The sequence below is a fragment of the Ruditapes philippinarum genome, unplaced genomic scaffold (genome assembly GCF_026571515.1).
Source record: "Ruditapes philippinarum isolate M1 unplaced genomic scaffold, ASM2657151v2 ctg1236_1_1_1_1, whole genome shotgun sequence".
Classification (NCBI taxonomy): domain Eukaryota; kingdom Metazoa; phylum Mollusca; class Bivalvia; order Venerida; family Veneridae; genus Ruditapes; species Ruditapes philippinarum.
Window position 1 is genome coordinate 160072 of NW_026862350.1, and position 15190 is coordinate 175261.

Genomic DNA, 15190 nt, shown 5'->3' on the forward strand with positions numbered 1-15190 from the left:
TATTTATAGATTTATTAAACCCAAGGGCAGCAGACATATCTGTATTAAAGTCAAATAGACAACACCTATCAGTGGCATTGGTATATTGTCTTGTAGGTAACAAAGGTGTGAAAAGAAATCTTTATGAACTTTTAAATGATGTATGAACAAAAATTTTTAACAACAGACAAATATGTAGTTTATCAATACCACATGTATAATGGAATGAATTTCTCTCACATTTTTTTCAATAAAGTTATTACTTATATCACACCAATGAAGTTATTAAATATATCTCACACAAACATGATTTTTATATATATCACAGTATTAGTAATCAATCAAGGTCAATAAATACTTGTTTTAACATTGGTAGTAAGGAGAAGTATATATAAAGTCTTTTTACAGGTACCAATCTTGCTGTACTATTCTGCATGTCTTTGATATGTGGACAGTCTTTAAAATGCTATGGACAAATATGGCTTTAACTCACTACAGTGCTGGAGTAGTGCTGTACCTCTAGATGCTTGCAGAAATCATGATCATAAAGTAGAAAATATATTGCTTTTTCGCAAATTCCTACATTTAACATTCATAACCATATATATAAATTGGTGTGAAGAGATGAATTAGATGTCTAGAAGTGTATTTCAGCATGTGAATAGTCAAGATTTTATCATGTTATCATTCAAGCACCTTGTCCAGTATATACAGGAATACGGTATTTAGTATGGTGCTCCAAAACTTTCTTAGTCTCACTCGAAAAATATCGAAATTGTCATATGACTACTAGTCAAATTAAAATACTGGTCAATCAACTTTTACACCTAAATATATCTAATAATCAATGTGTCTAATAGGCCAGAGAATGCATTAATTTCACATATACAAACATAATCTCATATTCTATGATATAAATTACAAAGGAAAATTTTGTCTATGCTAAATGTAGTTAAACATACTTTTGTAAGCATGTTAGAATGGTAATAGATATAATTTTTTCTTGCATTATAATACAATTATGCATCATTTATAGTTAAATTGCTTTGTAATTAATCACTCAGGTCTCTCGGCCTTATTGTTAACATTCCTGGGGATTTGAACTCGAACTGTGCATTATTCTACAATTTTTTTTTACAACACATCAAAATTTATATCTATTTTTTTAATAACACACATATATGCCAAAATAGCAGGCTTCCGTATAGTTTGATCTAGCCTTGTACAGTTGACAAACCCGCAAGTCCATTCCACAAATTCAGCACAGAAATAATAAATTTAATTTGCTATTTTTAGTAATCTGTTGTCTCATTGAATACTCTCTAATTGTTAACTTACTCAGAGTTATTCATTTTCTTAATGGCTTTGGTTTTACTGAATAATCTAATCTGAGATTTAGTGTTTTTTTGTCCTTAAGATGAAACAACAATTTACTTTTCGAAAGCTTTTAGTTATGCTTTCCTAAAATATGCTAGCAGTATAGAGCCAGGCTAATCAATTCTACATATTATAATCTTTGTGTATTAAAGGCAATGAATAAACCCACTTTTGAGTACCAATATTTCAAAATTGCATTTACATATATATCATATTATATATTAAATTTAACCACAAAAGAATCCCAACTTTATACAAAACAACACATATGGATTAAATATCAAAAATAAATAATATAACATTCATTATTAACACAAATTTTAAATTTAGTGTCTATAGAAACAGACAACATTATATGTATAACAAACAGCACTTCACTGAAACAAAATACAACCCTGATTATAAGCTTGGCTTTCATTAACACAGATAGAGTTCCAGTCGCCATAATAATGTACCTACACCACCAATATAAAGTATGACCAACCTTCTTCTTAGTGAACTCTAACCTTTGTAATCTATAAACTATTGTCTGCTCAAATTGACTCGTCTGTTCAAAAAATGTCTTTGACATTACAGACCTAAAAATTCACAGCAGTTCCAATCCATAAAACATTACTGGTGGTACAGGGGCTACACACACAAGTTCAAAACTCAACCAACATATATCTTTCTCACTTGTATATCTGTTTGTCAATAAAATAAAGATCTAGTTGTTCCTTGAATTATAACAATACTTTCAACCTTGTCAATAAATGTTGCCCTCCTATTGGTCAATAAATGCTGTCTTCCTATTGGTCGGTAAATGCAGTCTTCCTATTGGTCAATAAATGGTGACACCTTATTGGCCAATAAACTCAAGTTTTTCTTCTAGTTTATTTTGATATCCAGCACAGACTTCGCCACTCGAGACACGAAATATTGCACACTTGTATTAAAGTTATCAATTTTGTTTCGTTTTTATAAATCACAATGATAAAGGCAACGTCTTACACCATTTGTGCTTACACTTCAGCTAATCTCCAATAGTAACGGCAGCATAAACTCTTCCTTACACCTGAGTTGACACCTAAAATGGTTGCATATGAAAATATAAAAAAATTTAACTGCATGTACAAATAAGGCTGAAGTCATCTGGAATCTAAATACATGTACTAATAACAAATAGTAAAATTTCAGGAAGATACTGGTTTTAACTTTGAGTACTAATATGCTTAAAAATAAGGCTTTTAAATGTGACACTTATTTAAAAAAAAAAAACATTGAAAGATATCAAAAATAACAAAAATGCAATTGTATACTAAAATCTACTTGATAAGACATGAAACTAAATAAGTATCAACAACCTTCCCTAACTACACCTTAAAACTATTCTATTATTTACATTCATTTTAAAGGGACTCCACTGAGGTCTTAAAGCCTAAAAACATAACATTTTAATTTCTTTCATACATCAACCTTTACACTTAAAACAGAAAGTTATGCAAATGATAATTAAGAAACACACTCAAAAATAAATTTAAAATCATATTTTTTGTACTGTTCTAAGCCCTATTTGAGTGAAAAGCATTGTAATTGCAACACTTTTCAGTTTTGAGTCATTTTCAAAATTAGAAAAATTATTCTGGAAAAACAGATTCAGCAAATGTTCTGAAATTTTGCACACAGGGTATTGGTCAAAACCTACATCAAATGGAACATTAATCTCAAAAAAATATTTCCAGTCCCATCTTGTCAAAAAACCTCAGTGGAGCCCCTTTAAGTTACATTGTTTACGAATACAAATAAGAATGAAGTTATATCATATCATACCTCTGAATACTGGACATGATTCTTGACCTTGGTGGTTGTAGGTCGTCCTTTAACTAGGCCATAGCACATCATCGTAATCACCATGACAAATAGAAAGTAGGTCGTGTGCATCAAATGTAGGTTAATTGCCGATTTGTCTTGCTGGAAAATATAAAACAAGATGTGTGATATTGTAACCATGGAAATGCTTAATTCTTTCGGATATAAAAATGTGTAATAGATCAGTCCTATTTCTGACTTTGTAAATATCAATTGCAGATTATTAGTGCCGGTACTAGTAGATAAGAGGGAAATCAATATCGAATTGTGTAAGTAATTGTGTAACCATGACAATTAAATGGAAAAAAAAAAAACAGAATTCCTAAACAAGAGGGCCATGATTGCCCAAAGTCGCTCACCTGTATATAGGCCCCCGGAGCGGGGCCAGTTTAAACCCCAGGGCTTTTATTTGAACAAACTTGGTTGACACTCATTAGAAAATGTTTCATGCTAAACATCTAAGGTCTAGCTTATTGGGTTTTCTAAAAGAAGATTTTTTATGTCTATATATATATATATATATATATATATATATATAAATATATATGTATACATATTATGTATATATATTATATATATATATATATATATGTGTGTGTGTGTGTGTGTATGTATATATATATATATATAATATATATATGTATGTATATATATAATATGTATATATCTAAAAAAAAAAAGTCGAGCTAATGAATAACCCCCGGGGCAGGCCAATTTTGACCCCAGGGCTCTTATTTGAACGAACATGGTAGACATCCATTAGAACATGTTTCATGCTAAATATCTTAGCTCTAGCTCTTTGGGTTCTTTCAAAGAAATTTTTTAAAGTTTTTACTATATGCATATACGGAAAATCAATGACCCCCTGGGGCGGGGCCAATTTTGACCCCAGGGCTTTTATTTGAACAAACTTGGTAGACACCCATTAGAAGATGTTTTATGCTTAATATCTTAGCTCTAGCTCTTTGGGTTCTTTAAAAGAAGATTTTTTAAGTTTTTACTATATACATATAGGGAAAATCAATGACCCCCAGGGCAGGGCCGATTTTAATTCTAGGAACAAAATTTGAACAACTTTGGTTTTGGATCTATAGATGATACCATAGACCAAATATCAAAGCTCTAGGCCATTTACTTTCAGACCATAAGATTTTTCAAGTTTTCACTATATGTATATAATGAAAATCAATGACCCCCAAGGGCGGGGCCAATTTTGACCGAGGGCCATTATTTGAACAATCTTGGTAGAGGTCTACCACACAATGTTTCATGCCAAATATCTTACCTGTAGCCTTTGCCAATTCAGAGAAGAAGATTTTTTTTATGTTTTACTATATACATATTTAGAAACCTATGACCCCCGGGGCAGGGCCAATTTTGACACTAGGGACAAAAATTTGTACAACTTTGGTATTGGACCTTCAGATGATACCATAGACCAAATATCAAAGCTCTAGGCCATTTACTTTCAGACCAGAAGATTTTTCAAGTTTGCACTATATGTATGTAATGAAAATCAATGAACCCCCGGGGCGGGACCAATTTTGACCCTAGGGCCATTATTTGAACAATCTTGATAGAGGTCTACTACACAATGTTTCATGCCAAATATCTAATCTGTAGCCTTTGCCAAATCAGAGAAGAAGATTTTTTTAGATTTTACTAAATACATATAAGGAAAAACCTATGACCCCCAGGGCGGGGCCAATTTTGACACTAGGGACAAAATTTGAACAACTTTGGTAGAGGACCCATAGATGATACCATATACCAAAAATCAAAGCTCTAGGCCATTTACTTTCAGACCAGAAGATTTTTCAAGTTTTCACTATATGTATGTAATGAAAATCAATGACCCCTAGGGCGGGGCCAATTTTGACCCTAGGGCCATTATTTGAACAATCTTGAAAGAGGTCTACTACACAATGTTTCATGCCAAATATCTAATCATAGCCTTTGCCAAATCAGAGAAGAAGATTTTTTTAGATTTACCTATAGACATATAAGGAAAAACCTATGACCCCCCGGGGCGGGGCCAATTTTGACAGTAGGGACAAAATTTGAACAACTTTGGTAGAGGACCCATAGATGATACTATATACCAAAAATCAAAGCTCTGGCCCATGTACTTTCAGACAAGAAGATTTTTTAATTTTGTGTTTTTTGAAATCCTTTTCTGGCCCTGTGACCTACATATGCAACAGACCGGAACCATTTGAACAACTTTGAAAGGGGACCACCCAAGGATCATTTCTGCAAAGTTTGGTTGATGTGCAGTCATTGGTTTCAGAGGAGATGTTGTTTATGTGAAAAGTTGACGACGCACGACGACGCACGACGGACACAGGGCGATCACAATAGCTCACCCTGAGCATTGCTCAGGTGAGCTAAAAAAACATTAATTGATTTATGCTAGTAGGTATTTCTATAATCCTGAACAAACTATAATACAAAAATTATCATACGTAAAGCAAATATATTTTTTCTGCATGTTAAAAAACGGTTGAGCGGGCACTAATTACATTTATACATGTATTGCTTTTCTAAAATTTAGTCACATGTAAAGGTAAATATTGTTTTAAACAATATGATTTCTTTCTTCACTAAACTTTTACCTTAATGATTTTGTAAAGTGCAATATTACATAACAAGAGGGCCATGATGGCCCTGAGGTCGCTCACCTGTATATAGCCCCCCCCCCCCCCCCCCCCGGCCCAATTTTTTACCCAAGGGCTTTTATTTGTTTATTTGAACAAACTTGGGAGACACCCATAAGAAGATGTTTCATGCAAAACATCCAAGTTCTAGCTCATTGGGTTTTTTAAAAGAAGATTTTTTAAGTTTTTACTATACACATATAGTTAAAAACAATGACACCCCTCGGGCAGGGCCAGTTTTGACCCCTGGGTTTTTATTTGAACAAACTTTGTAGATATTTACTTAAAGATGATTCATGCTTAATATCTAAACTCTAGTTATTTGGGTTTTTTCAAAGAAGATTTTTAAGTTTTTGCTATGTATATAAGGAAAATCAATGACCCCCGGGGCGGGGCCAATTTTGACCCCAGGGCTTTTATTTGAACATACTTGGTAGACACCCATTAGAACATGTCTCATGCTAAATATCTTAGCTCTAGCTCTTTGGGTTCTTTAAAAGAAGATTTTATAAGTTTTTACTATATGCATATAAGGAAAATCAATGACCCCCTGGGGCGGGGCCAATTTTGACCCCAGGGCTTTTATTTGAACAAACTTGAAAGACATTCACTAGAAGATGTTTCATGCCAAATATCTAAGCTCTAGCTCTTACGATTCTTTAAAAGAAGATTTTTTAAGTTTTTACTATATGCATATAGGGAAAATGAATGACCCCCGGGGTGGGGCCAATTTTGACCCCAGGGCTTTTATTTGAACAAACTTGGTAGACATTCACTAGAAGATGTTTCATGCCAAATATCTAAGCTCTAGCTCTTTGGGTTCTTTAAAAGAAGATTTTTTAAGTTTTTACTTGATGCATATAGGGAAAATCAATGACCCATTGGGGCGGGGCCAATTTGGACCCCAGGGTTTTTATTTGAACAAACTTGGTAGACATTCACTAGAAGATGTTTCATGCCAAATATCTAAGCTCTAGCTCTTACAGTTCTTTAAAAGAAGATTTTTTAAGTTTTTACTATATGCATATAGGGAAAATCAATGACCCCCTTGGGCGGGGCCAATTTTGACCCCAGGGCTTTTATTTGAACAAACTTGGTAGACATTTACTAGAAGATGTTTTATGCCAAATATCTAAGCTCTAGCTCTTACGGTTTTTTAAAAGAAGATTTTTTAAGTTTTTACTATATGCATATAGGGAAAATCAATTACCCCCCAGAGCGGGGCCAATTTTGACCCCAGGGCTTTTATTTGAACAAACTTGGTAGACACTCACTAGAAGATGTTCCATGCCAAATATCTTAGCTCTAGCTCTTACAGTTCTTTAAAAGAAGATTTTTTAAGTTTTTACTATATGCATATAGGGAAAATCAATGACCCCCCGGGGCGGGGCCAATTTTGACCCCAGGGCTTTTTTTTGAACAAACTTGGTAGACACTCATTAGAAGATGTTTCATGCCAAATATCTAAGCTCTAGCTCTTAGGGTTGTTTAAAAGAAGATATTTAAAGATTTTTCTTTCGGTTGCCATGGCAACCAGAGTTCTGCACGGAATTAAATTCTTTGAACAATTTTTAAAGGTGACCACCAAAGGAACATTCCTGTGAAGTTTGGATGAAATTGGCTCAGTGGTTTATGAGGAGATGTCATTTAAAGCAAAAGTTTACGGACGGACGACGGACGACGGACGGACGGACGGACGGACGCCGGACGAAAAGCGATCACAAAAGCTCACCCTGTCACAAAGTGACAGGTGAGCTAAAAACACCCAAAATGACAAAATCGAAAATGTTGCAGGCTGTTCATAGGCAATCTAACTAGGCTCTTCACTGGTCACTTATGAGCATGTAATTACAGCTTCTTTCCATTAAAGGGTTAATCCCACATAGCAATTATTCATTCAAACCTTATGGAAATGGAAAAGAATGCTTGTATGTTACATTGCTGAAACATCAACTGATCAGTCTTTGCCAACAGTTTGCAGCCAGGCAGGCTCTATACTGTTGCCTGACTGACTTTAAATTTTCATCTTGATATCCTCTTAATTCCTAATGGACAGTTCCAAAAACTGGAGCTGTACAATACAAAGATCCCTGTTCTGTCTAATTCTAATTATCTGATCAGTGGATACAATAAGAATTTCACACACAACATATTTGTTAACAAAAGAGCACATATCAATATGTTTGTGGTCAAATCTTTTGTTATTAAAATAAAAGGTCATAGAAGGTATTTATCAATTCTGTTCAAGAAATTCAGAATGCTAAAAACTGCTAAAGGACCTTATGATTGAGATTTTGGGAGAGTTCATTGTAGTTTTCAAGGGGTCCCCTTAATGAAACTTAAATTCAGCAATTGAAATCAATAAAATTTGTCATAAATTATTAATACTTTTTAGTGCTAGCCACTGCTAGGTTTCTATTACAAAGTGAACTGAAATCAATAAAATTTGTCATAGATTATAAATACTTTTTCTAGTGCTAGGCTTCTATTTCAAGCACAGCCATCAAAGTGATTAACTGAAGAGCTTGTTAACAGGCAGTCCTGAGATCAAAACCTGAGTCAGGAACACAGAAAAATCTTGGCAATATTTTAAAATAGGAGACATACCAGAGATAACATGATCGCTAATGTAGGATCACTCTCATGTTTCATTGTAAACGAGGGCATACTGTTACAAACAATATCAATAGGTCGCACAGCTGATCGTCGCTTACTGATCATCTTAAAATGGCTCTCAACTCCGCCTGTCCCATTATCTGTCCTACACTGTCCTATACTTGGTTTCCTGGAAGTTACAAACAATTGTCTTTAGTGGATGATAAGATATGATGTTGTACGAAAAGTTGTGTAACAAAAGTTTTACACAGATGCTGTTACTTTAAAACTGTTATACAAGTTCATATTTCAATGCTTTTGAAATTACAAAAGAGCTATAAAATTCATATTCAACCTAAACCTTTATGGTATAAATCTTCAAACTTCAAACAGTGATACTGTTTCGTGTATTTGAACTTGAAGACAAATAATGACTTTGCTTCAAGTATGACAGACCCCGAAATCTGTAAATAAATAACAGTTAGGTGAAATATAAAAACTCAAACTTGAAGGTCAAGGTCATGCATGAATGGATATAATACATGTATTACAAAATAAAGCTTTTTCTGGACGTAATTTGTATCAAGCTTATATTGTCACCTTAGTGCAACTGGTTAACTCCTATTAAATTTAGAAATTAACCCTTACTGCACTTAGATGATGAATATGTTCTGACCAATGAAGGTTTAATGGGCAAGGTTAAAGTTGTTTGAACAGAGCAAAAACAGCAAACGTGCCAATATATCAATACAAACCTAATTATTATATGAGCCGCATCACGACAAAAACAACATAATGGGTTTGCGACCAGCATGGATCCAGACCAGCCTGCGCATCCGCGCAGTCTGATCAGGATCCATGCTGTTCGCTTCCAAACCCTATTACAAGTAGAGAAACTGATAGCGAACAGCATGGATCCTGATCAGACTGCGCGGATGCGCAGGCTGGTCTGGATCCATGCTGGTCGCCAACCCATTATGTTGATTTTGTCATGACACGGCTCATAAAATCTAAAAGAAATAAAGTACTGGTATACATACTTGGAATGTGGGAAGAGTTTTTGTGGTGCTTGAAGCTGGACGCACGTCTGTATAAGTATAACTTTACACTGTGTGTTGGAATGGCATAATGAGGAATTCCACTGGTATGGTAGAGTTAACGTCACATTAAACTCGGTATTAGCATTATCACCTGAAAAACATACAAACAAAATAAAAATATAAAATTTTCTTAACCAAGCTAACTGTTAAGATATAACATACAATTTTTATATTATATCATGAAAGTATAAAGCATTAAGTGCAGGGGCAGTAAAATCAATTTCTCAAATTGCCCAGGTTGTCTCGCAGCCTGTATGGACAAGGAAAATTTTCAAGAATTGACTATATAATATCATACGGACAAGTTAAGAAATGCTTCAGATAAATCAGACGAACAAGTCAAAATTAAGATTATGCCACCCCTGATAATTAAGTTAATTTGATTATGACCATTCATCAATTTTTAGGGAAGTAAAGAAAATTACAAAATACATGTATATACCGACTAAATAGCAAATTATCCAAATACACTACAGATCATGATCAATCGGCACATATAGATTCAGTCACTGCCATCAAGAAAAGATTTAAAATAACACAATCAAAGCCAGGCCAGACTACATGATGATTATTGAATAACTAACTAAAATACCTTCCATGCCCATTTGTTTCCCACTCATTCTTGTACTAAGATGTGTCACATTGTGTGGTATGCTGACAAAGTCTAATGTTGGTTTAACCTCCACCCACAGTGGTACTGATACCATACTGTAAAACAGTCATTTTATATATATAAATCATACAAATAATCACATTAATAGCTTACATTGTAACAAAGAGACCAAGTCATCTAATTTTAAACATCTATTATTCGAATCATTACTTCAAGGGAATTTCAAAATTTAAACAGAACATGGATTGCGAATAATATCATTATACATGCAAAAACTAAAATCAAGAATTGATGCATAAGCTAAAATCCAGAACTTATGTTATCTATGAAATCTTGCATGCAAACTTTAACCAAAAATCTTTTACCCATAATGTTCACAAAGGGGGCCATAGTTCAGTCAAAATCTATGCCAGTCCTTTCTTGGAAAGTGACTCTAAACTGACAATAAATAAGTTTTAATAGAGCAATCCTATTTACAGTACATGTATATTGAACACCAATTGAACCATCCATTTATACATGTACATGTATAATATTCTTTAATATGATCCAGCTTGGATCATACCAATTCTGCATTGTTTGACCAATGATGCGCTAAATACATATACAATGCACTCTGAATGAGGGAGACATTTTTCGCTTTATGCATAGACCTTTTAGTCTGAGCTCCATGAAAGACTAAATCATAAACGAGGCCTTTATTCACAGGTTGGGGAAGCAGCCCTGCCCTTAATTTTGGGGGAAAATAACACGGTATATTTGCAAAAGGGGAATAAAAAAATTGATGTAAATTCAATTTTTGGGGAAAACTGCATGATTTTAAAGAATTTTTCTCTGGGGAAGCAGCCCTAAAACAGCCCCTGCAATAGAAAGAAAAAAAGCCCTGTAAACTATCATCATAAATTAACAGAAATGTTAAGACACATTAACAACTTACATAATATCTTCTGAACTACCAGGGTTCTCTGTAGTCTGTGGGGTTTCCCCTTTTAATTTGGAATGTACATCAGAAATGACCTGTTTAACATTCTTGCTGCCAAGATGACCATCGTCATCTGTACTATTTATAGAATCTAGATCATCCGATACCATACAAAATTGTACATTCTTAAAACCTGCCAGAAAATCATTCCAATCCTGTAATATAAAAAGATTAAATATCTATATATGTGAGGTCCATCCAGTTACCGCAAATTATGTTGGACTGTGAATTGTGTGACCCAGATCTACTTACGGTTTGATTTATCTCTGCTCTGGCATGTACTGAAATCATTCCTTGCCGAAGCAACAGCAACTAGTACTGGTAAACTGTTTGACAGCCTGTCCAGAAACAATGCAGTGGCTGAACTGTGCTCTGGTAAATTCAGTGTGGCTGACTGCTATGATCCAGAGTGAATACTACCAATACCACCACCACAATTTGTGTTGGTATGGCTTTTTCATTTATAGTGTATATTTCTTTGGAATTTATTGATTCATATCAATATTATTATTAGTCTGTCAAGAGAAAAAAGTCATTAATTAGTCATTAAGAGTCTTTTATATTTTGAACTTTTTTTTTTCTCTTTAATCAATTACTGGATGACTACCATTAATATAATGGAAAATCTTTTGAAGTATACAGCTATAAGTTCAGCTCCACCTGATGGCAGAAAATGAACATAATGTCTGTCACTTACAGAAAATCAATGGGACAATCTCAACAAAGATAAGGTAAAATCTATATTATAAATGACAATGACTTATACATATTGATTCTAGGTTAAGGTCATCTAGAAAAGGACATACACTGATTATGTTGCTTACTTTCTACATAAACAAATAAACAAACAGACAGAACAAGCAAACAAACAAACAGACAGTCATACTGTAACCTATGTGCAGTACTGAAGTGTTAAAAGCTTAACTCTTATAAAAATAAATAGGAGTGCTTGAGAACTAGATAATGCAGATGACATTATTGGTTCATATTTGCAATGGAACGATCATCTTTTTCCAATGCCATGGCAAAATTAATAGTCCCCTTCAAAAATGACAATTAAATTTTTTTCAATAATACTTGATAAACATTATCAACCAAAAAGTTATATTAATTTGTGGTTGTGGTGGCGTTAGTTTTCACTCCAGATCACAGCATTAAGCCACAGCAATAAGCCACATTGAATAACTATGTTAATTATAATACAAGAGCAAATTATTGCAAAAAATGTAATTTTTTGATGTTCACATTGTTGGTTCTTTATACTGGTGATAGAGGTATATGGTATAAGTACAATTCAAATACCAATGATAGAAATTAAACATCACCATGAAGCTGTACTAGCCAAATGTTTAAAAAGTCAACAACGTTTATAAATAACTTTGCCATCCAATAAGTTAACTACCATTTGATGTTATTGATTTGATAGACAAATATTCATCAATATAATATTGAGTATAATTCATTTATATTTCATATGCATGCTGATTTCAATTTATAGAACTGTTTACAAATTGGGGAGTATAAATTATTTATTATGTGCATGCTAATGTGTAGCTCAGCTAATAGTTTTAACGTTAGAGCAGGGAATGGTTCTATTCATTATTGCTCTGATCAGACTGCACATATTTCTCATCAAGTGAAATTTGGCACCCAACATGAGCCTGTGTTGATTTATATCTCTTGAGTCAATTCACAATGTTTTCCGTACCTAAAAGAATATATATGAGCCGGTCACGACAAAACCAACGTAATGCGTTTGCGACCAGCATGGATCCAGACCAGCCTGCGCATCCGTGCAGTCTGATCAGGATCCATGCTGTTCGCTATCAGTTTCTCTACTTGTAATAGAGTTGGTAAGCGAACAGCATGGATCCTGATCAGACTGCGCGGATGCACAGGCTGGTCTGGATCCATGCTGGTCGCAAACCCATTATGTTGGTTTTGTCATGACGCGGCTCATATATGTATGCAGCCAGTAGCTCATTCTGTAGAGCTGCAGAACACTGTTCTTGATTATTCAAGTCCATGTAAAGCTGCACATTATTCAATTTCTGTGACCAGAAGTGAACAGTTTTTGATAAAGCTTAATTATGCTTCTTTATAATAAAACTTAACACATATCTTTTTGATAGGGAACATATTTCCATTTATGCATTGGTGACTTTATTTTTTGTCATTTCTGGACATAAACATTTATTTATTAGTCAACACTATCAAATATCTTTTTTTTTTGAGTTTGTATTGATAATTAATTTACTGAAATATATCAAAATACAATGATACAATATCATTACTGTTTATCACAATGGCAGAATTTACATTAAAGACTTTAAGTCACTGTTACCTTTTCATCTGGATTTCTGATATCATTCACCTTGATTACATAGCCCACAGTGAGAAGTATAAAAGCGAATATTCCAAGGCATAGCATAAACAAAACTAATGGAGGCCTTGAGGCCATAAAGCCCCGCATATTGTCACATATCATCCACATTGTTAATCTTCCAATCAATCTGTTACTCTATAGTCACCTGAAAACGTAAAATTAAGAAAAACTATGAATATTTAGTCTATTATATAACATAATTGTTTGGTCCTGAGAAAGACAGAGTTAAGATTACCTGAAACATTGCAGTGTGTATAATCATGGAAAATAATTTATAGGAAATATAGGAAATCAACTTAGCATATCAGTCATTTGATAAAACTCTAACAAGTTCAACAGACATCATATCACTTATCAGCACAATTTAAGAACCCATACATGTATAAAAGAAAGTAAAAAAATCAAAGTTTGCACATAAAAGGAATTGATTTTGAGAAAATATAACAACTCAATTGTTGTATACTGGTGCCTCGTATTTCCGTGGTACCCATATTTCCAAGGTATCAGACTTAAACAGTCTAAAGTGCCTCCTAGACTTAATGAACCTGCCAGTAGTTTTACTTTTACTATTTAATTGTATTTTTATCGAAATATTACATATAGAACTAAAAAAAAAATATTTATTCAGATTTACAGCAAGGTTATTTAATATTTCACCATTTTTCTTTTAGATTGCATACCTTTTGAGAAAATCTTCTTTGTAAAACAACCATTGAGGTATTTGATAAATGCCAAAGAGAAAATCGCCCCTTTCAGATGAGCCTAGGTATAGGTGTTCTAATAGATAAAGTTTAATATTGGTTTTGCTTTTAAAAGTTGTTAAAATGTAATTGCCTTGGAAATATGAGAACACAAATTTACTCACAAGGCCGCAGATGGGTGTGTATTGAATTGTTGTATACATAATTGCCTACATGCAAACATTAAATTGAATAAACTATGATGCAATTGACATGTGTCTCCTACAATATTCACTGTGTTTTCCAGAATTTTATCCTCTTAACTTTTGTTGTCTGGGTTAAACAGTTAAGTACCACGGAAATATGAGGCACCAGTATACATAGAAGGGAGAACTATAAATTGATACATATTTCAAATGATTTAAAACAAAGACTAATAAGTTACGTTTTAAGAAACTGCGTTGATTAGTTACGTTTTAAGAAACTGCGTTGATTAAGTGAATGTCACCATAATGTTAGTGTAATTATCAAATACAAGAAGCAGGGCTGCAACGGAGGCAGCAACACATTGTATTACCCCACCCACTTTATCAAAGCAGAAATTCCAACTTCCCGTATAATCTCACTTGTGTGGAAGCATTAATTATTAGAACAACGTGTTAACAATTTAATTACCTGGTATTCAGTAACGTTGCTACCATAATTGAACCCTAATTGACATAATTACACTGCATTAAATCGATTATCTTAGCACGTATTTTTCAGTAAGCGTGTAGTCGTGTCATACATGTATCTGTCAAATTCTGTGACGTAAAAAGACATGCTTGATTGCCCTACACAAGACTAAACAACGCCCACATTGTTTTGAAACAAAAAGTAGTTCCTTAAAATTGTAATAGTAAGTTTGATTTTCGCCATCTTACAATCAGTTAAATAGTTAGATAGCAAAACAAGAGGGTGGTTACAATTATGA

At 33.5% G+C, this 15190-nt stretch overlaps 1 protein-coding gene across 1 annotated transcript; it reads right to left on the bottom strand.

The window, feature by feature from the left end:
- Window positions 1–911: 911 nt before the first annotated feature.
- On the bottom strand, window positions 912–15047 carry LOC132718793 (transmembrane protein 248-like). Its single transcript, XM_060702525.1, has 8 exons — window positions 14893–15047; window positions 13496–13682; window positions 11107–11306; window positions 10149–10264; window positions 9497–9647; window positions 8469–8646; window positions 3166–3306; window positions 912–2422 (listed from the first exon to the last, which is right to left on the bottom strand). The coding sequence occupies exons 2-8, from the start codon at window positions 13643–13645 to the stop codon at window positions 2405–2407; spliced, it is 954 nt and encodes a 317-aa protein (XP_060558508.1). The 5' UTR covers window positions 13646–13682; window positions 14893–15047; the 3' UTR covers window positions 912–2404.
- Window positions 15048–15190: the final 143 nt, after the last annotated feature.

Excerpts from the sequence above, each read along its gene's own strand:
- LOC132718793 (XM_060702525.1), bottom strand. The coding sequence starts at position 13,645 with ATGTGGATGATATGTGACAATATGCGGGGCTTTATGGCCTCAAGGCCT. Across the intron at positions 11,307-13,495 it reads TCAGAAATCCAGATGAAAAG|GATTGGAATGATTTTCTGGC; the intron begins GTAACAGTGACT and ends TTTATATTACAG. Across the intron at positions 8,647-9,496 it reads AAACTCTTCCCACATTCCAA|GAAACCAAGTATAGGACAGT; the intron begins GTATGTATACCA and ends TGTAACTTCCAG.